This window comes from Capricornis sumatraensis, chromosome 11 (assembly GCF_032405125.1).
Source record: "Capricornis sumatraensis isolate serow.1 chromosome 11, serow.2, whole genome shotgun sequence".
NCBI classification, from domain to species: Eukaryota; Metazoa; Chordata; class Mammalia; order Artiodactyla; family Bovidae; genus Capricornis; species Capricornis sumatraensis.
In genome coordinates this window covers 61,084,320-61,107,761 of record NC_091079.1, presented here as the reverse complement: position 1 = coordinate 61,107,761, position 23,442 = coordinate 61,084,320, and the positions used below count along the sequence as shown (strand labels likewise).

The following is a 23,442-nucleotide window of genomic DNA, read 5'->3' as shown; positions in this document are numbered from 1 at the left end:
GACAATCAGAAGCCGAAAGAATGTATGGTAAACTAATATACACTGAGCAAAAAAAAAGGAAATTATTCAGTTATAACTAGAAAAAGAAACAGCTGTATTTTCAGCTTTGTGTCTCTGAAAAGGGAACTGCATAATTATGTTTTAAAGAACTGAGTAAAAACCTCTACAGAATCAATAATACACTGAGTAAAGAGCAACATACACAATAGGGGTTTTTCCCTCTCTTTTTAAAAAATATTTATAAAATTAATTATTAAAGAGCTCTACAGGAAAATGACACAGCTAATTGTAACTAAAATATTCTCTCAGTTTCAAAAGTTCAAGCATTCCATCCTACAATGATACTGTCTGAAAATAGGTCAATAATAAAAATGTTTATTCTGATGTTCTGCTCAAAGTAATGATCATCTGAAAACTTACAGCGCTAAGCACTAATGCTAGATTGTTTGTGGAAGTATATCAACAGAAAAGGAATACCTAAGTGAAATGATTCCACCTAGAAGTTATTTTCTGACTGATAAGTAGGCATGTCCTTGAATGGCACAGCTTAGGTTACCAGGTATTTATTATATACAGTATACGTACACTCACATATATACACACACATTACACAGCCAAAGAATTATGCTCCAAAATGTTGAAAGAAAGTATTTTGAGTAATTTTAGCACGAAATCACTCGAGGAAGTGCTCTACATGTCCAAGCAGCAATAATCATAAAATTCAGGACTTAGCTTTTTCTTTTTTTTGGATTCTGTTCACAGAACCATTCTTCGAACGCCACATTCACAGCAGAACTTTGCCCATTCTACAGGGTATTTAGTCCCACATTCATGGCAGAATTTTGGTAAGTGTCCCGCTGAATTTCCTTCAATGCCTTTAGTGTTTCCACCATTAAATGAAGAGATGTAGTCTCCATCTGGCCTGGAGAGGTACAGAGAGAAAGTAGAAACACAAAGTTCAGGACAGTAATTTTCAATCTGTAAGCCTTGGGAAACAGAAAACAATACTATTAAGTATAACTAAAAGCTTCTTAATCTCATTATTAATGCTCTTGAAGAACTGATGTTTTCAAACTGTGATGCTAGAGATGCCTATTGAGAGTCCCTTGGGCAGCAAGGAGATCAAACCAGTCAATCCTAAAGGAAATCAACCCTGAATATTCATTTGAAGGATTGATGTTGAAGCTCCAATACTTTGGCCACCTGCTGAGAAGAGTTGACTCACTGGAAAAGACCCTGATGCTGGGAAAGACTGAGAGCAGAAGGAGAAAGGGGCAAAAGAGGATGAGATGTTTGGATGGTATCATCAGCTCAATGGACATGAGTTTGAGCAAACTCCAGGAGAAACTAAAGGACAGGGAAGTCTGGTGAGCTCCAGTGAATGGGGTCACAAAGAGTCGGACACGACTGAGCAGTTGAACTCTTCCCTCTTGTATTGAGTTGTTTGGTTCTTCTGTAAAGATCTCTAATCGTTCTGTGATAATATACTGTCACTGTTAATGACTTCAATTCCCTGTCTTATTCCTTTATATACTTCAACCTGACTTCTTTTAAAAGTAATGTCTGGAGAATTTCAGTATCTTAAGTCTTGGGCACATGTGTTTGTTTCCTGCTGTCACTCACGACTGATTCCGTTTCCCTGTATGGCCTGAAATTTGTTTGTTTTGTAGTTCAGAACTGCAAGCTCATGTGTGTTCACCCGTGAGAATCAGGAGGCCTGGGTTAACAGCATTTCACAAGATGGTTCTTTCTGCTTTTGCTTTTCTAAGCTCCAAGGAAGCCCTTAAACCAAGAGTATCCAAGTTAAGAATTTATTAGAATATGCAGATGTTTTAGTTTCAAACCTTAAACTCATATGAAGGCCCACCTATAGTTATGAATTATCAGTGGGAATTCACATCTCTCTGAGCCATGGCTAAGACAAGACAAGTATCCTTGGACTCTCTTATTCCTGATTGTTGTGTTTTTTTTTCCCCCCTAGTCTAGCTTTCACTCAAGAGATAACCCTCTGAATACTGTGAGAGAAGGGTTAACACAACCTTTCTCCTCTTCTGTGGACACAGCTGACCTTGGGATAACTTCTCAGCTCTGTTTAATAAAAACCCAACAGAGGTGAAATGCCAGCTATGTTTCTAAGCAACAGTGTTTGCAAGCAGTTCAATGAAACCAGACACATCCCTCAGGATAACCTGGAAGCTATGTCTATGAAACTGTTATTATGAGACGCCGATTCCCTTTGGGGAAAAGGACTTCTACTTAAACTGACCCTATACCCACCTATGAGATCTTATTCTCTTATACCTGAGCTGTCAGTTGGATAGCTGAGGAACACAAGCTTCAGGAATGCTGCAAAGCCTCCCATGGAAGAGAAAACACCCGATGCTGCCCTGCTATCCTCTCATATTTCTGAAAACAATCCCAGTGGCAAATGTAATTTACAGTCATATAAGTGCCTCTGGCTGAGTCTAAGAAGAATCTTTGCTGAACCTCTCAAGAATCCTGGCTTAGAGCAAGAGGCATGGCGGGAAGGGTGAGGAAAAGTTGTTTTTAACACTATTTTGTACAAGTACCAGAAGTCAATTCCTCTCTCCCCAAATTACCTTAAAACCCAAGTCTCTATATAGTGAAGACCACTGAAAACCTCAAAAGTAGCTGCAGTGTCACAGTTAATTTAGCAAATTGATCTCTAACCTTCTTCATATTTTTTTCTTTAGAAATTTCCTTTCTTTGTTGAGAGCTAAGCTATACATTCAGAAATATATATATTTTCTCTTTTATCCAGTATTTCCAGGTGTTCTATTTGGAAGGGTTGTCCAGGAAATGTAGTCTATCAGACTTTCAGAAAAATAAATCTCTGAGAATTCTCCATCTGTTTTGGTTATAAGTATTTTTGTCTAGGATGGAGGTTGAGTATTCAGGTGAGCAAGGCTCAGGACTTCCTATCAGATATAAAGCTCTTAAAAAAAAAAAAAAAGAATATCCTGAACGTTTTTTAATGTGATTTTTGCTCCTGCCTGTTAACAGTTTGTCTACTTCTTTGGAAAGATAAAATTATTCATTTATTCAAGCATATGTATTTATTAAGGTTTCCATTTTGTAACAGGATATTAATCTTATACTCAGCACTGATTCAAAGCACATGGTTCCACACATATAGAACACAGTACAACCACAATCCAGGACTCTAAGAAACAGAAGTTCACTTCCGTATATGAATCAAAAATACATATCAAAGCCTCAGGTGAGACAAACAATACTTATTAAAGAATCTAGCTGAAAAGACAGCAACATATCAATTCCTCTATGGTTCTCATCTTAAGCACAAGCATCGCCCTTAAAACTTTCTAAACGGCAGACACCCAGACCCCACTCTCCACCTGGGAGAGACGTCCACAAGTTTGGTTTTGGAAAGCTCCATAGATGCTTCTTCTAATGGGCAAAACCAGGAGGGAGAGCTAGCATCTTAGATACTTAATCTATTCCTGGATTAAATATGAATAATGAATGTCTGTACATATTATATACTTATAACAAAAGCAGATAATATATATAGTTTCATATAACACAACCAATCACATTCAGTAGGATGTTAATTAATAAGTTAATCACTAAATTACACAGCTTTTCTATATGAGAAATCAGAGCAGAACTTTTAAGATCTCAGGACTAGTTGTACTTTCTCAGAAAAAGAGATTTATTTTTCTGTTTCAGACAACAAGAATCATGTAACTACTCTTCTATTCTCCTGTACTTTGACTACTACAACAAAGCTTATACGCCACTTTGTAGCCCAGGGCTGGCCTATCTACAGGTCTCATGACACTAACTTTATAAACTAACCCCACTCTTTTTCCACTTTATCTTTTAATTCTCATCTTTCCTTTTCCTATTTTTCTCCTTAATTTAAAAAACAATGTTGTATTTCACTATACATTTCTGTACCTTTCCTTAAAACTTTACGGAATAAGTTGGCATATATATGAAAAACAAAGTATTTATAACTGGAATGATTTCATTATATGTTGAAAAACAGCCAATGTCAAAGCTGTGCAAATATTGTGACATATTAGAAAAGGACATACTTGGATAATCACAATCTCATTAAAGGAATTTAAATGTACTAAAATGCTGTTGAAAACTATAATAGCAGTAGTGTAAAAAGTCTATTATTCAATTTGAAGAGGTAAAAATAACCATGCTGCAGTTAAAATTAAGACATAAAAAACACAAATGCATCCAGTGGTACTGAATAAACTGTATTTGAGTATTTACCATAAAAAATTACATCTACAAGGTATAAGAAAATTCTATTTACACTCAAAACTAGGTCTTTATTGTATAATATTAAAGTCAAATTAAATCACACAGGAAAAATTAGATTTTCTATTAATAACCTGATAGAAAGTTTTTATGTGGTCTTTGGAAAACAATGAATACCTATTTTTATTTTAGTTATTACAATATCAGAGCTAAACATACCTGGCCATGTAGCTATCACTATATGTTTTTCTTTTGCTTGTAAGCACACCTGAGGCAGGATTTCGGGCCAAACTAGGTGGCGTGGAATTTCGAGGTTTGATGTTAGTCCTAGAAGACAGAAAGAGATGGCATGATGAAAAAAAAACTACTGAACAGTAAGCATTTCTTTCACAAATTGTTTATTAGAATGATTAGAAAAATAATTAGAAGCTATAGAGAGGTAAACTCAAAAGATTAAAATCCAAATAATTATTTCACATCTGAAATCCTTAATACAAAGTATAAGCCAAAGCATTTTGCATTGACTAAGATTATCTTAATGGTACATAAAATAATTTACAAATACATCTATATATTCTTGTCATGAAATTTATAAGTTAACACTTCAAATTTTTTAAAGTTTAAATCTACAGTCCCCTCAAACTAGAGATAAGTCTTGTTGAGTGCCCAGAGTTAAATAATAATGTTAGATGTATAAGATGTGGTTAAAATTTTTGCCAACCATTTTTAAAAAATAATATTCCATTTATGAAAGCCTGTTCTTAGAAAAAGCAACTAGAATGAATCGGTTAATATACTCTTGCCTCTAAAGATTTTACTTTCACCAACTATACAACCTGGGCTGTCTGTTACCAGTAAAGTAGCTGATCATACCTTTCTCAAAATTCCAGAATCAAAGAACACTTATATATGAGGTAAAAATGGTAAAATGTATAGGCTTTGGAATTCAGATGAATCTGGATTCAAATCCCAACTGCCACTGAACAACTCTGGGTCTGGCAATCTGAGTCCATGCTCCCTCATGTATAACATGTGATCATCACTTATAAGAAGTCAGATACACAAAATGTAATTGATACCACATTTAGCATAGTGGAGGGTGCTGATGGTATTACTTCTGTTAGTATTGCTACTACAAGTTAACACATTAACAGTGCTTACTGCATTTGATGTAGCTGCATTTTTTTTTCCTGGCCGCACCTCACAGCATGTATCGAATCCATGCCCCCTGCCATGGAAGTGCAGAGTCCTAACCACTGGACGCGAGGGAATTCCTGTAGCTACATTTCTAATCACCTTCATATGAAATTTATTTAATCCTCATAATAATCCTAGGAAGTAGTAAGGATTACTAATTCCATCTTGCAAAGGAGGCAACTGAGGCAAAGAGTGAAAGTGAAAGTGAAGTCACTCAGTTGTGTCCAACTCTTTCCCACCCCATAGACTATAGCCTACCAGGCTCCTCCAACTATAGGATTTTCCAGGCAAGAATACTGGAAAGGGTTGTAATTTCACCCAGGTGGCAGATAAGTCATTGCAGAACTAGGTGTAAGATGTTCATTACTGTTAGTTTCCTCCCTCTCTTTAGAAATTTAGTCAAATCTTTTCATTTCAGAGATAAGCAATATTGTGTTACATGATCAAGCAGAATCCTCTTTAAAAAAATGCCTTTGTATATTTTAAGTTCTCAAACTCTAGCGGAAATTCTTCCTTCTCTACTTATATAGCAAAGCTGGAGAGAGTCTCCCAAAATTTTAAACAGTTGTCTCCAAAATGCATGCAGGGAGTAACAACATCTATTATTTTCCAAATGCTCATTCCATGCCAGATATGATACCAGGTACTATACATACTTCACTTTCTTTAATCTTCACAAAAATCTCTGAAGATATTATTCCCATTTTAAAGTTGAAAAAACTCATAGTCACAGAGATTAAGTGCAAAGCTATTACATAGCCGGGCTTCCCTGATAGCTCTGTTGGTAAAAAATCTGCCTGCAATGCAGGAGACCCCAGTTCGATTCCTGGGTCAGGAACATCCGCTTAAGAAGGGACAGGCTACCCACTCCAGCATTCTTGGGGGCTTCCCTTGTGGCTCAGTTGGTAAAGAATCCTCCTGCAATGCGGGAAACCTGGATTCGATCCCTGCATTGGAAAGATCCTCTGGAGAAGGGAAAGGCAACCCACTTCAGTATTCTGGCCTGGAGAATTCCATGGACTACAGTCCGTGGGGTGGCAAAGAATCGGACATGACTGAGCAACTTTCACTCATATTACATGGCCAGAGTGTTTGCATTTGAATTTATGTGGGTCTCATTCCAAATCTTATATTCAATATGCAATGATGTCATTCAAAGGGAGGCAACTTTGAATACTTAAATTATTTCTAAACTTTGACAAGAATCACCCTGGTACATGGATGGGTTACCCTGAACCTCTTCAAAGGGCCTTCAAACGCTCACTGCAAGTCCACCCATGAGGTGTATGCTACTCTCCTTTCACACGGCCCCTCTAGGGATGTTGCAGAACTATCACATTCCTTTTTAGGAATTCAGTCTCTGAAAACTCCCTGCCAAATCGCAGCAATTCCTCCAAGTGAGAGTCCTAGAGGAACAGGATGGACAGGGTGTTTGGTTTTTTTGGCTCATGAACAAAAACTTGTTAGAAATACTATCACTTTCATATAATGTACATATGAGATATGTACATTAGACAGTACAAACATACCCATGCATATACACATACAACTTCACATCAATAAATAATTAGAAAAGAATTAAAAAATAATAAAATATAAGTTATCAACAACAGCTGTCATTATTCAGTGCCTATTGTGTATTTTTAGTAACATCTATGGGCTTCCCTGGTGGCTCAGAGGTTAAAGCGTCTGCCTGCAATGCGGGAGATCCGGGTTCGATCCCTGGATCAGGAAGATCCCCTGAAGAAGGAAATGGCAACCCGCTCCAGTATTCTTGCCTAGAGAATCCCATGGATGGAGGAGCCTGGTCAGCTACAGTCCACGGGGTCGCAAAGAGTCGGACACGACTGAGCGACTTCACTTCATAAGGTAGAACTGGAATGTCAAGAACCATTTTGATCAGTACTTAAAACATGTTACTTCAGTCTCACACCGTCAACACATTTTTCTTCCTGGTCAGAGTCTGAAAGTGCTACCTTATTATGTGTCCATTGATACAATCTGCCTGCTAAAGTTCAAGCCAATAATAAAAGAAGGTCTAACTTTGCAACTGCACTTCTTCTACCCCACTGCTAATCACTGTTTCTCTGAGATCTGCTTTGGAGGGTACAGACAGCAGGAATAGTGCAAAGAAAAAAAGCTCAGTCCAAAAATTCTTCCTTCTAGAATTTATCACTGTCTACTCAAAAACAACACATGATGGCTGTTAATGACCCAGACTTTTCCCATTTTTGTTTTATTATATATCTAGCTAAATGTATTATTATTTATGGATAGGAGACTGTTGTGGTAGACTTTGGTTTAAAAGTTAATTAGGTGAGCTCTATTAAGTAATTTAACTTATGAGACCCTCAGTTCATCATTTAAAGATGAGAGGGCAAGACCTGCTTTGGGGGCACAAACTTGTAAGCTTTGAAGACTTGTGCGGAGAGTTCCAAGACTGCCACTGCCACTCTTGCTTCTCCTCTCAGTCTGCAAGGCCAGTGCAGGGAAGGGAATGTGTTTACTTCCCTGTGTTATGTGGAATTTGTAACCATCTAACACAAAGACTGAGGATCCCTGGACTGAATGTTTTCTAAGATCTTTTTCCTGCTTTTTTATAATAATTTATCATCTACTTAACTAAAAGATATTCTAGCAATATTATATTTATATATAATATTCCCTATACTCTTTTAAAAAATATTACTCCTAAAAAATAGTTTCATAAAAATAACAATTATTAAGGTGACTCATTTCAACCCTCTGAAAATTAAAATTTAATTTATAAATGTAAATTTTATTCAATGTATGCTCTAAAAATAGACATAGAATAGAAATGCTCATCAAAATCAAAGCATTATAAATCTTAGAAGAAATCTTGGCTTAAAAATGATTAAAATAAAAAATTTTAAGTACAGGAATGAACAAATTTATAGTATTTCAATATATAAAGCCTTTAAGGAAATAGCTGAAAAACATTAACCAAACTGAGTTACAAATACTTACTTGTAAATGGGTAATAACTCATGTCTTTTGATGGCACTGTCTGATTTTGTATCACTCTCATACAACCTTTGCACATGTCTTCCAGTTCGAAGTGGAGGGCCTAACTTGTCCATCTTACTATTAAAATATATAAAGGTGTACCCATAAGGAGAAAGCTACTGTTTCTTTACATTAAAAAAAAAAATTAAGACATTATTTTAATACATCTAATAAATGCAGATAGGATGCTTGTTCTTATGGAGCTCACAAATAATCTAATTGTCCCCTTTCCTGAATTCACAGAACTTTCCTATTTCTGAAATTTATCCAGAGAAACATTAAGCATGATCCTCTGAAAACACTGATGGCAATTCTAAAAACTGCATGGAAAAATTAAAAGTGGCCATGCCATCTGAAGCTAATATCTTTTTAAAATTTATTTATTTTAATTGGAGGCTAATTACTTTACAATATTGTATTGGTTTTGCCATACATCAACATGAATCCGCCACAGGTATATATGTGTTCCCCATCCTGAACCCCCCTCCTACCTCCCTCCCCATACCATCCCTCTGGGGAAGCTAATATTTTTAACCAAAATTATAAAGGATTTTCAGCTAATGAATAATAGAAAACTGCAGGTTTGCAGAGATTTCATTATTTTATATCAAACAAATGATACTATCACCGATCAATATCCATTCAAAGTAGGGAGCAGGGAAAATTATATTAGGAAACTAGGAGTACTACCGTCAATGACTACTGAGTGACACATCACTGCTTGATAACAAAGAGTTTTTTCAAGGGATTTTTGTTTATTCATTTAAATCCTGAGCACCCACTATGTATCAGGCACTGTGCTAAATTCTGGGAATACTGTGGTAAATAAGACAGACCTGATGCTTTGTTCTTATTACAGAGTTTAGTGTCTCAGAAGAATCTGGTCATCCCTCTAGATAATAAGGATCTCTAGAGACGGGACACATTTTATTCAGTTTCTCTTCCTTCAATATCCTATACACAGCAGGCATTTTGTTCTAAAAGTTGGTATCAATACTCTGTGGGTGGTGCTGCTTTACATTAGGTGTTTACATCACACTCATTAAAACATTTTAAAGAATTTTTTAAATGCCTCCAATAAATATATTGTATATTTATTATATATTAAATAACAAAACTTCTAAAATTTGTGAGATTAACATTTTAAGCATTTTATTTGTGAGCAATTAGCAGAAAATTAACCTATTTAGAATTTTAAGTAATAAATCAGATTTTTGTTTAAATTATATAATAACAATCAAAGCACTATTGTTCCAAATAGTATTTTTCTTACAAAAGGTTACCTGTGGATTTGGAAAAAGAAAAGATTTTATTTTCTTCTTCAGAAAAAAAGTTACTGAAATTAAAATTCAGAATTAAAATTTAGAAACATTTAAAACATGGATTCCTCTCATATGATAAGAACTACTAAAATCTAACAAGTGATAAAACAAAGGAGGTGAGTAGAATCTAATAAAAATGTAAAGGCAATTCTCTATTGGGAATATTACATATCTTCTATATATGAAAGGATTGCTACTATTTTCAGATTTTAAAAATGTCAATTTTTAAAAGGCAGATTTCAATGATGATTCTACTACCACATACCTGTGTTATGAAATTCAACTCAATTGGTTTGTCTACCCATGTATATGAATGTGTGTATACACACACACAATTCAAATGTTACTTAGGCTGGTCTTCCCTGGTGGCTTAGATGGCAGAACACCTGCCTGCGATGCAGGAGACCCAGGTCTAGGTCTACCTATGTATATGTTTGTGTATCACAATTCAAGTGTTACTCAGGGTAAATGTTGTTATTAAGCTCAAATCACTTCATTCCACTGTAGATTTCTATTGTTATGCTATGTTATTTTCAAGGTCTAACTAAATAAATTTTAAATTCTCCGTATAATCAAGGTTATATAAGTTTACACATAAATGTATTTTATATGATTTTAATAAATATAATCTTTATATAAATTATCTATTTAAGTGCTTTTACATATAAAATTTTGCTAACATACACATGTGAGAAACCTTAAAATGACAGTCAACGTTAAAGTTTTAAATAAATTTGAAAATTATCCTGGGGCCTAATTAAAATGAAAGTAAACCATTTGGACATCAAAGTAAACCATGGATAAGACAACCAAATGAATGGGAGAAAATATTTGCAAATGGTATGACCACTAAGGGGTTAATATCCAAATACAAACAGATCATACAACTCAACATCAAAAAAGCAAAAGACCTGACTAGACATTTTTCCAAAGATGATATTTTCCAAAGCCAAAAGGCATAGGAAAAGATGCTCATTGTAGTTAATCATCAGAGAAATGCAAATTAAAACCACAATGAGCTACCAACTCACAACTGTCAGAAGACCATCGTCAAAAAGACCCAAATAACAAATGTTGGTAAGGATTTGGAGAAAAAGGAACCCTCTTACATTATTGGTGAAAATATAAATTGGTGCAATCATTGTGGAAAACTATACGGAGATTCTCAAAAAACTAAAAATAAAATTACCACATTGCCCAGTAATTCCATTCCTAGGCACACATCTGAATAAACACTAACTCAAAAAGATACACACATCCCAACATTTACAGCAGCATTATTTACAATTGCCATGATAATGGAAGCAACCTAAGTGTCCATCAACAGATGAATGGATAAAGGAGATGAGGTATATGCATATATATGTACACACACACAAACAAATGGAAAATGGAATACAGAATACTACACAGCCATAAAAAGGGATGAAATTTTGCCATTTGCAACAACATGGATAGACATGGAGGGTAACATGCTAAGTGAAGTATGTCACTTAGAGAAAGACAAATACTAATAGTATTTGTATATAAATTACAAATATATCAAATATATAAATTATAAATATTAATACTATTACATCACATATGTGGAATCTAACAAATAAACTAGCGAATGTAACAAAAAAGAAACTGACTGAAAGACAGTGGTTACCAGGGTGAAGAGGGAAGGAGGGAGAGGCAACTTGGGGTGGGGCACACAGAGGTTTAAACTACTATGTATAAAATAATTAGGCCATAGGATATATTGTATAACACAAGGAATATACCTAAATATTCTAAGAATTATAAATGTATTATCATCTTTAAAAATTGTGACTACTGTACATCAACTATACATCAGTAAAAAATTTAAAAAGCTAAAATTATCAGTTTACAACAAAAGATCTTTCAAATACTTAAATATTTTCCTAAACTGACTTGGATCCAGACCAGCTCTCACATACCATTTTCACATTTATTTTAGTGAACAAGACTGCATCTTTATGCATGTTTCCTTTTTTATTAAACCATTTCTTTTCTGTCCCTCTTCCTTCAGTAGCATTAAAAATAAGTCAAAGCAGCAACAAGATAAAGGGATATTTGGAAAGAAATTGAATTCTTTGCAAAAGTGGTGACACATTTTCAAAAGGAATTTAAAGTTTTAAACCCAACTGATTGCTCTTTGGTCAAATTTCTTCTCAACGTGTTGTTTGTTTGGTCTTGCAAACCATCCATAACTGACTTAAGGAAGTGAATAGAACAAGTAAAGGAAGCAGGAATTCTCTATGATCAGTTTTGCCCTGCCCTCGGGGGTCTTCGATGTTTCAAGTTATGAAAAACAGCACCACTGGTGATTTTAATACTTAGTTTATACATCTATCTACATCTGGGGTTACTCTGATAATAAATTTTGGAAAAGTACAATGAGAAATCTACTGTATTATGTATTTTTACCTTATTTCACAGTTTGACAATTGTAATTTCAATGTGATAGTAATCATTACAGAACTATCAACATCAATGTTTTCAGAATGCCTCTGCTATTTTTCTTTTCAAGGGTCCAATTCAGTAATGATAATGCTACACGAAAGCTCTGAAAGATATTAAGGCAGGAATAAAGAAATCCATTTAGCCATAAAAGCAGTGTTGCTGCTGTTAAAGAAGGAACATTGCCAACCAAGCACATCTACACAGCATAAATTTGGTGTAGACTAAGCAATCTGATATACAAAAGAGAATTCCAGTCTGATATAGAATTCCCATATGAAGTTCAACGATATATCTTTACATTGGTACTTAGATTTGGTCAGAGTCAACATTAAAGTATACTTTTAATCTGTTACTATTCTTTTAATTCAACCACAGAAACGTGTTTGAATGGAGTAATGAAAGTTCAAAAAAATAAAAACCCTTTGGTTCACTGGAACACTAATATATGGTCTAAATTCTTAGATAGTCCACATGACTTTAAAAACAGCTCCATTTTGGGGAATAAATGAGGACTCCTTAAAATCCCTACCTTCAAATTATAAATAAAATTCCTATGATAACTAACCCATTCTAAAACAGGGAGTGGCAAACTTTTCCAATAAAAAGCCAAAAAGTAAATATTTCCGGCTTTGTAGGCTATACTGTCTCTGCCGCACTCGACTCTGCCACTATAGCATGAATGCAGCCATAGACAATTCACCATTAGCCATGTGCAGCCATGTTCCAATAAAAACAATTGTTGGGCAGGATTTGGCCCTCAGACCACAGTTCAAAAAGATCACCTGCTCTAAAACATCAAAATTCCATACATGAGAGGATGCCAATTATTTTAAGTTTTTGAAAATCTAAACGAAAGGCAGATTTCAATGATGATCTAAAATTTTACCATACAGAGTTATGATCAAAATCACTATCTTATAGTCCAAGACAAAAATATGTAACTTTTTGTCAAGCTGATACATTTATATAAATGATAGACCCAGGGTTTTTAAAAGGACTATCTCTAGCTGTATGTAACCGCCATGATATGAATAGTATATGTAGAAAGGAAAAATGCTTCGGCAGGCTTTCCAAATATTCATTGCCGAATGAGCATTTTTGGCAATGCTGCAAATATTTGGCAACATATCCATCTATTTCTCAGTTGAGATAAACTTTAACCTAGGGAATGTCCCTGTTTATTGTTGACACCATGAGAGTGAATTCTTAGGAAATAAGCCACTCAGTCCTGTACACTACAACAGAGCAGAAGAGATAAAAAGATGACTTCTGAAATAATTTTGGGATAAATTTTACCAAGAGGTATTTTCTATCTTTGTGGACATCTATAGCTATGATGTTTCAAGGCACTCAAAGTTTCAAAGCCTTCCATACTTCTACTTTTGGTTAAACTCATTGATTAAATTCTATACAGATAACATAGTAACTCAATTCCACGGGAAAGTGAGCCCCTTAGTCTAATAGTTGAAACAATTGTTATCCGCATAGGAAGCCAAACTGCGCAATTCTAGGTTGAGGCATTTCTAGACCAATAATGAAAGTCAGAGAAGTTCATTATACAGAGTGAAGTAAGCCAGAAAGAAAAACACCAATACAGTACACTAACACATATATATGGAATTTAGAAAGATGGCAATGATGACCCTGTATGCAAGACAGCAAAAAAGACACAGATGTGTATAACGGACTTTTGGACTCAGAGGGAGAGGGAGAGGGTGTGATGATTTGGGAGAATGGCATTGTAACACGTATACTATCATGTAAGAATCGAATCGCCAGTCTATGTCCGACGCAGGATACAGCATGCTTGGGGCTGGTGCACGGTGATGACCCAGAGGGATGTTATGGGGAGGGAGGTGGGAGGGGGGTTCATGTTTGGGAACGCATGTACACCCGTGGTGGATTCATGTCAATGTATGGCAAAACCAATACAGTATTGTAAAGTAAAATAAAGTAAAAATAAAAATTTAAAAAAAATTTAAAAAAAAAAAAAATCTAACTAATGGTACACACAAACCACACACATCAAAAGATTGGCTTATAAGAAAAGCCACAAACATATACTCAAAACCTAGACATTCATTTCTCACTCCTGTTAATATAAAGCATGAGAAACCAATTTCTTTTTTCATTAAAAAAAAAAGCTCCTTACTTGCATTGTTTCTCTAGTTTTACCACACCTGCTGCTGCTGCTGCTGCTGCTGCTTCTAAGTCACTTCAGTCGTGTCCGACTCTGTGCGACCCCAGAGATGGCAGCCCACCAGGCTTCCCCGTCCCTGGGATTCTCCAGGCAAGAACACTGGAGTGGGTTGCCATTTCCTTCTCCAATGCATGAAAGTGAAAAGTGAAAGTGAAGTCGCTCAGTCGTGTCCGACTCTTCGCTACCCCATCAACTGTAGCCCACCAGGCTCCTCCGTCCGTGGGATTTTCCAGGCAAGAGTACTGGAGTGGGTTGCCATTGCCTTCTCCTACTATATCCTATCTCCAAAGTAAACTTCTAGTTCTCAGAGTAATTGAACAGAAGTAAATCTCTGCAATTTGATACTTTAACTACTGAAAATTATCAGCTGAAATACCCATTTAAGTTAGTAATTAACCATTAAGAAAACATAATTCTAAAGGTACCGCTGTGTAAACTCTCTGACATAATTCAAGTACAGCAATATTTATTTAAAACTCTGGGTTTCACCATACTTCTAATATCTCTAGGAATAAAGAAAACTATTTTTGGCACAAGAAAAAAATTTCTATTAGGGTGCATTTTGCTTTAAAAAATTCTGTTAAAATCAGCTGACTCATAGGTTGTCTAGAATTATCAAACATATGAGAATTTTTCCAAATAAAAAAGTGTGATTTCAATATATGCTAAATATTATAGATCATTGATATGTATGATTTCAGGCAAACACAACAGAGATTATACACACCAGGCTTTAAGTAATTCCAAACCACTAAAATGACGCATTTTACCAATCTCAAAAGATGCTCAACTTCTTGAACATTATAGCTAACCAGATGTCTTAATTCTGCCTTTACTCAATTCTGAATTATCTGTGTCAATAAAAATCATGATAATCATTTTTGTTGTTGTTCAATCACTAAGTTATGTCTCACTCTATGTGACCCCATGGGCTGCAGCACATCAGGCTTCCCTGTCCTTCACTATCTTCTGGAGTTGGCTCAAATTCAGACCCACTGAGTCAGTGATGCCATCTAGCCATCTCATCCTCTGCCACCCCCTTCTCTTTTTGCCTTCAATTTTTCAGTATGAAAAGACAAAAGAATAGTCATACAAACCTCAAGTAATTACAAGTACCAGAACCATGATTCTGTGATGTTGCAAAAAGCTGACAAATCAGGAACTGAATTTATTGATTCACTATTATTTCATGTATTCACCAAAAATTTGTGTGTCTGTATGCCAAGCATATACTACATTTTGTAGTTACATCTGTAAGCAAAGCAGACACAGAGCTTTGCTATCACAGATTTTATAATCTAGTAAGGGAAAGAGACAAACCATTACCTCAGTAATTCTAAAAAGGAATGAGCTCTGTCACTAACTGGACAGCTATGAATGATTCTATTCAATATAATATTCATATTACTATCAGTTAATACAGTAATTATATTAACTTATAGTAATATAGTAATATATTGGTCAGAAGCATACATCACCACTCTCTTTCCAGCAGTTAGAAACAGTCCTTTAATACATAAGCATCATATATAGTATGGACAAATGAGATTTAAACAGTCATGCCTGACAGTTTAATATGGGACAAACAAAAATTTTTAAATCTTTATAGCATTATAGCAGTGCACAACTTGTACAATTCTTGTGCCCAAAGTTTTTGCTCATTAATAAAACATTAGTAAAAACATTTTCATTAATAAAACATTTGCTCATTAGTAAAAACATTTTCTCCTAAAGATTAACAAATGTTCATCAGCTGTCAAGGTGTAAGCAGAGTTAAAGTTGTCAGAGCAAGAAAAAACAGATAAGAACAAAGTCAGGTAGCTGCTAGTTAGGGGCAAAGTAGCATCTAGAAATCTAGTATTTTAATCCAAAACCCAGTAACCCTTTTCATTTTACCAGCCAGCTTCACATGCCCTCTTAAAAAGAGTGTCAGGATAACTTAATACTGCCAACTGGTTAAGATTACCAGTATGATAGGAAAGGTACTAAAAAAATTACCAGCCTATAATTCACAGTCAACCATAAATGAAACCTCCATTTATAAACTTAAGACATATTGATATTTCTATATTTACGTATCTAATGAGTTAACTCAGTAGGGAAGCTATAAAAAAAAAAATCAGATCAGGTTTTTTTTTCAGCACTAGAAGATGAGAACCTTTTCCTTTCAACCACCTGTTCTACTGATAACCTGTCTCTTTCTTAAGAATAGCCTGTCTCTTCTTTTTGGAAGCATGACAAAAAGAAAAAGCATTTAACTAATCAGATCTTGTTAGCTGATCTTGTTCTTTTTCTACAATGATAATACAATAAACTATCTTTAGATCTTAAACACCTTATATGTAGTCCAAATTAGGAAACAAAAGGCAATTACTCTCTATTGATCTTAAATATTTCTTATATAAAAGCCAAAACTGAGACTCTCGATCTGAAAATAACATGTGTCATGCTTCCTAAATCAACTTTATAAACAGTATCTGTAAATATAAAGAATAAGGCTACATTCTAATAATCATATGGCCATCCCTTAGTTTTCTTGTTTATCAAAATGAAAAGTGAATTTCTACTAGTATTCTATTGAAAGACTTCTATTAAACTCTAGTATTATCAATGAATTTTCCCACATTAAAATAATTGCTGAAGGCTTATTATACTTTATTAAAAAGCATATACATAAAATTATAGAAACATAAACAGTATTAAATTTTTATAGTTTCTATCAAAGTATACATGGAGTTTATAGCCAACCTACTTCTCCAATAACAGTAGACTCATCTTTTTAAAATTTATTCATAGATCATGATTGTATATTATTGCTTTGTGTATTTTCACAGTTTGATATTCAAATATAGCTACACATTTTTTGTAACATTATAATAAAACCATATGTAAAGAGACTGATACTTATCACCAAAGAGAAGTCAATTTGTATCATGCTACCAACTCTTTGACAGCTGTGTGGCTTTGAGCAAATTACTTTGCTTCTCTGATCCTCTGCTCCTACAGCAGCAGGGTGGTTTTAATAAAAATAATGTTAAATGTCTAGCACAGTGCCTGATACATGCTTAAAAACATTGTTAGTATAAAAGGTCTACTGTATTTTAAGTAATTTCCTTAGACTAGATTCTCGAAAGTAAAATTATGAAATGGAAAATATGAATGTTTAAGGCTCTTGATAAAAGCCACCAGAACCTCTTCCAAACTGGTTATACTAATTTAGACTCTCAAGAGCAGTGTGCGAGCTCTTGATCAACAACATAGTAAAAGACAAACTTAGAAAACTGAGATTAATGAAAAAGCCAACCGTGTGTGTGCTTATGTGTGCTAAGTCACTTCAGTTGTGTCTGACTCTGTGCGACCCCATGTTACCTAAACAAAATAAAATCTTAGTATCAAGCATACATGAATATACATATCACTAAAAAAATAAATTCTATGTAGACTTACCCTACATGAGGGGCTGCTATCGCTTTATGGGAGGGAGATAAGGTCTGAAGTTTGTTTCCCAAAGAGCTGCCAACTGAAGACACTTTACCTGAAGGAGCACCTTTTAATAAAAAAGATATTAGTTTTAACAACACTCTGAAAAAGAAAAATCACATTAACCAAAGCATGACAAAACAATGCTTTCATGGCAATAAATCTTCATGGCAAAAAGTCAAAAAATGAATTATTAAATCAAAAATTAAATAAAATTTTTATGGGACAACATACAGCATCCTTCATTTCTAATTTCTGTACTTCTTTCTTACAATTTACATACAAATGAAGGTACACTTCAGCAATCAAAATCTTTTTTAAACCATTAAATATTTGGATATAGACAAAAACAGACAGGTATAGACAAAAACAAGGGAAAAAAACACTGTGGTCAAAGAATCAAGAAAAGGACCTTGGTTGACTATTCTGAAGAGATGATGTATCGGTAACTATCTACATTTAGGCTAAAAAAGAACTACAAAACATCTAAAGTAGAAGCTACTGAAAGTTACTTTATTTTTACCCAAAGTAATTACTTATCTTCCACATCAACTCCTAATAAACCTAGTTTTACATAATCCAAAACAGAATACTGTCTTCATTTCCTTCTCTACTGATTCTGATATTTAAAAAAAAAAAAATCAAGTTATTTTACAGATGTCATTACCTACAACAGTTTTGCTAGTGCCACTTGGTTGTGGTAATCGTGATGATCCTGATGAGGTGGTCCCAGGAGAATTAAACTTTTTAAGTGCAGGCGGCTTATACTAAAATAATGAAAACACAACGTTTTATCAACATCACATTTTGATTATGGATTACAAACCAGTATTTCAAAAGCACACATGCCCTTCAATGAGCCAGATGTTTTACCACCTACTCAAATTATCCAAATTTAAAGAGCAGGTTAAAATATATCACCTTTAGAGAGAAGTTTCCCAAGAAATGATCCTTCTCCTAATTGCCATACTAAAATTTTGGCTCAGATGTCCTACTGCTAAAATAGAGTAACTTTTCCCAGGTCAAAGAAAACAAAATGGATCAAATGGAAAAAAATTCCTCAATGTTAAGATTTTAAATGCCAACCATATTATAAGAAAAAAGTTAAAACCGCCCAAAGATGTTCACTTGGTGGTACGGCTTTAAAGGTCAAGACTTTTGTATGTTCCTTGGTACAGTTTTGTATTTCACATATATAATCCAGGCACATATTTTACTGATGGAAATTCCTAAGAGCAAATATAAGCACGAACAAGTTTTAAATAGCTGTCTAATGGATTATTGCTCCAATGTGAAAATAAAGAGCTAGTTCTTCATTAACCTCACCAGAACATGTTACATGAATGGGATATGGGCTGAGAAAAGATACAGTATTTCAGCTTATCTCATTTATTCTCATTTTTTCTCTATAGAGAAATATCACCATCAAGTTTGTTTTACTGCCTCTTATTTAAACAGAAATTTTCTGTTACTGAATATAAAAGCATCTTATTGATCACGCACTCCAATATAAAGAAGTAAACTTGCCCAGGGTTACACCCCAACTTAACAGAACAGGAATTAAGACTCATACTGTCTTAGCACTAGCAGTGTACGCCAACTATAAGGTGTTTATTGTGCTTGCCTGTGTACTTGAGCCCTATGCTTAGGACTTTATGAGAAAAACTGGCTTTAAGCCCAACTTTTAAAAATCAAATCATATTTATAACCTATTATCAGTATAAAATTTAAGATGTTCTGCTATTAAAAACTGCTGGCTAAGCATAAACATTAAAGTCACACATTGTAACTCTTCAAAATTCAGTATTTGACCTTTTATCAATGTAAAAGGGTCACACACACACACACACAAATAACAAGCACATTTGACACTATAATGCCAGAAACTTCTATTTCTTAACCACTTGGCAACTAGAAAACCTTCAATAACTGTCCGTCAAATGAACAAAATGACTAGGAGACTTTGGAAATGTATATGGAGCCATACAAATATACTGTTTCTTGGAAAACCTAAGAGGTATTTCCTGTAGTATCAGTCTTTCCCATGAAAATATCAATACTATTGAATACATTAGGAAAGATTTTTAAACTAACACTATGGAAAACAAGACCTAACAAAGACTTGTCAAAATATTAGAGGCATGCCTACTAAAAATATGGTCAATAAAACTGGATTAAGAAACAGGACTGGCGACTTATTCACATTTTGCTAATTATCAAAACAGAGAACAATATACAGTGAGAGGTCAAGTTTTTGGCAGGAAGAGCCCCAGCACCATTATACACTGGGAATAAAGATTTTAATGTATATATTAGGTATCTCTATATTAACTTAATGGTTTATAAAGAGAAAAGTGCTCTTTCAAAAAGTGCTTTGTTTTTCTGCTCTGTATTAGACCGCCTATTACTGCTTTTTGGTCAGGTTTTCTGAGATGATGAGAACCTAGCCCAACTGTATCTATCTCCTACAGTATTTTCTATTACTTTCCACCAGAACAAGTCAGGTTAGTTTTGTTACTGACTCCTCATACTACTCTGAATGCCTCTTGTTTAAAACATCCTCATATATCTCTCAGTAACCGGCTGTTCCCCTGACCTAGATAATATGACTCCTTCCTTACTGAGCTGTATTTTATCTGTTCTACATATCAAGCTGAAATTCTACTGTTAGGCATTCAGGATGACTCTAGCTAGCAATGATTTCACATAAATTCATTTTAATGATCAGAAGAACAAAATCTATTTTTACAGTTATACTCAATACATGTTTCATTTACCATGTATTAAGGAGATGATTATTTCATGTGTGTTTATACAGATCACAAACCTAATTACATTTCCTTGGTAAAATAATTATGTTCACAAAGACTTTTTATTTCTGATAAAATGGGAGAAAGTATTTATTTATTTGGACCAGGGCAGCATTCAGCCCAAAGATGGGCACAATAAAGGATAAAAATGGTAGTAGAGACCTAGTAGACGCTGAAGAGATCAAGAAGAGATGGAAAGAATACACGGAAAAACTTGTATAAAAAAGATCTTAATGAACCAGATTACTATGATGGTGCGGTTAGTCACACAGAGCCAGACGTTCTGGAGTGCGGTGGGCCTTAAGAACTGCTGTTAATAAAGCTAGTAGATATGATGAAATTCCAGCAGAACTATTCAAAACCGTAAAGGATGATGCCATCAAGGTGTTGCATTCATTATGTCAGCAAATTCAGAAGACCAGCAGTGGCCACAAAACTGGAAAAGGTTAATACTCAGCCCAGTTCCCACGAGTAGTACCAAAGAATGTGCTAACCACTGGACAATCGCACTCATCTCCCATGCTAGTAAGGTCATGCTTAAAATCTTGCACGCGAAGCTTCAGCATTATCTGAACCAAGAACTTCAGATGTCCAGGCTGGGTTTAGGAAAGGAAGAGGAACTAGAGACCAAACTGCCAACATTCACTGGATTATCAAGAAAGCAAGGGAATTTCAGAAAAACATCTCTCTGTTCCATTGACTACGCTAAAGCCTTTGATTGTGTGAATCATGACAAATTGCGGAAAGCTCTTACAGATGGGAATACCAAACCATCTTATCTGTCTCCTGAGAAACTTGTATGCAGGTCAAGAAGCAACAGTTAGTACCCTGTATGGATTGGTTCAGGATCGAGAAAGTACAACAGGGCTCTCTGCTGTGGACCTGTTTGTTTAACCTACATCATGAAAAACGAGCATGTCATGAGAAATCTCAGGCTGGATGAGCTACAAGCTGGAAACCAACTATACTTTAAGAAAAATATTTATAAAGCTAGCTATCATAGATAAAAATAACATCATGGTCTGGAGACTATAAATAAAGGCCAAAATTGATTTCATATAAAATCACAATAGTGACTACCTCATGGATGCTTGGGGCTGAGAGTGAGAGAACATTACATTCTGGGACTGAAATAGTGCAGTAAGGCTTTTGTAAGACTAAGAATAGTCTATTTCTCAATGTTCTTGTGGTTACACATGAATTTATGTGTTGTGCATTTTTTCCTGCATATAATTTACCAGAAAAAATAAAATAACTGGGAAAACTATAAGAAACAAGTCAGAATAAAAGTGTTGTAAAAAATAAGAGCTTAGAGATTAATATTTAAAATATTAACTATGGTGATAATTTTTAAAATATATACATGTATACTTAATTTTCCAGAGAATAGAAAGCCCTTTAATAATCAGAAAACATTATTAACAATTGAATAGCACATTTTCAGACTTAAAACTTCACTACTTTAAATGTAGGGTAAGTAAGAATCAATCAGAATACTGAAAATTCCTAAACACAAAATATTTACTGTGTTGCTTGAAACTCATAATGTTATTCAACCTAACCTAATCTGATACAGATCTAAATTATGCATGGGTTATTTAATTTGTTCTTTTAAAAGAACAATATGTAATTTAGCATACACTAGATGACATTATTTGGTCTGCTGTCTTCATAGGTCTACTTTAATACAGCCATGCTTGAACTTGATAAAATTCCTAACGAAGAAGAATTATGAAAGCTTAACTGAATGGTAGAACTTTTTCTTTAACTACAAGAACCTGATCTTACTGTTTTTGTAGTGGGCTGCAGTAAGGCCAGATTATAGTTGCTAAATATGATAAGGAAGCATTTAAGCAACTTTAGGAAAAGTATTCTACTTAGTTTACTCATATAGATCCAGTACTTGGTACAGTATTACTCAAAAATGAGTGAACACAGATGAAAAAATATAGAATTAGATTGAAAGAAATATATATGACTGGGCATGGAATCAGAACTGAAAATTTAAGGTGGGAACTAAAAACTACCTGGATTTTACGTTTATGAGTCATTTGGCACCACACTGTTGAAATATACACACCCTATTATATTTCCTTTACTCTACTATTTTATTCTTAAAGATCTTGTTGGGTGTTCTTAAACTGTTTAAAAGATATGCTTTGTTTGCCATCTGTTTTGAAAATTCTTCAAAATTAGTTTTCTTTGGTGTTCTTTCCCCACAATGATGATAACAATCATATGCTCTATTTCCAAAAATATTTACAGAAATTCAATAGCAGGATTCTCTCAAGGAGGTCTCAATTGCAATGGGATCTTTTAATCCAATATTTTATTCATAAGTAACAAGATAAGTGAATTTGGTTATTCCCATTTGCTAAATTTACAGTCCAAAAGAAAAGTTAACAAATGAAAGCTTTGCGAAAAATAAAATCTGCTTACAGGGGAGCCTGGCAGGCTACAGTCCACGGGGTTGCAAGAGTCAGAGACGACTTAGCGACTAACCCACCAGTAAACCACTACATAATGCTGTCTAAGTTTTTATGTAACAATATACTTAAAGAAAAACAACAGTAGTGCAAAAATAAAGTACACATTACAAAATTCTCTTATGATTTACGGTTCTCTAACCGCTTTCACATACATCATTTCATTTGTTTCTCACAATAGTTATGCAGAT

At 34.4% G+C, this 23,442-nt stretch overlaps 1 protein-coding gene across 1 annotated transcript in view; it reads right to left on the bottom strand.

Annotated features, from left to right (window-relative positions):
• Positions 1 to 756: 756 nt before the first annotated feature.
• ZC2HC1A (zinc finger C2HC-type containing 1A) overlaps positions 757 to 23,442 on the bottom strand; it is a 34,664-nt gene continuing 11,978 nt past the window's right edge. The window contains exons 7-11 of the mRNA XM_068983429.1: positions 18,623 to 18,722; positions 17,923 to 18,022; positions 8,446 to 8,562; positions 4,480 to 4,587; positions 757 to 922 (exon numbers count right to left, since the gene is read on the bottom strand). Coding sequence (XP_068839530.1) covers positions 757 to 922; positions 4,480 to 4,587; positions 8,446 to 8,562; positions 17,923 to 18,022; positions 18,623 to 18,722 — 591 coding nt within the window. The remainder of the gene's footprint in view (positions 923 to 4,479; positions 4,588 to 8,445; positions 8,563 to 17,922; positions 18,023 to 18,622; positions 18,723 to 23,442) is intronic.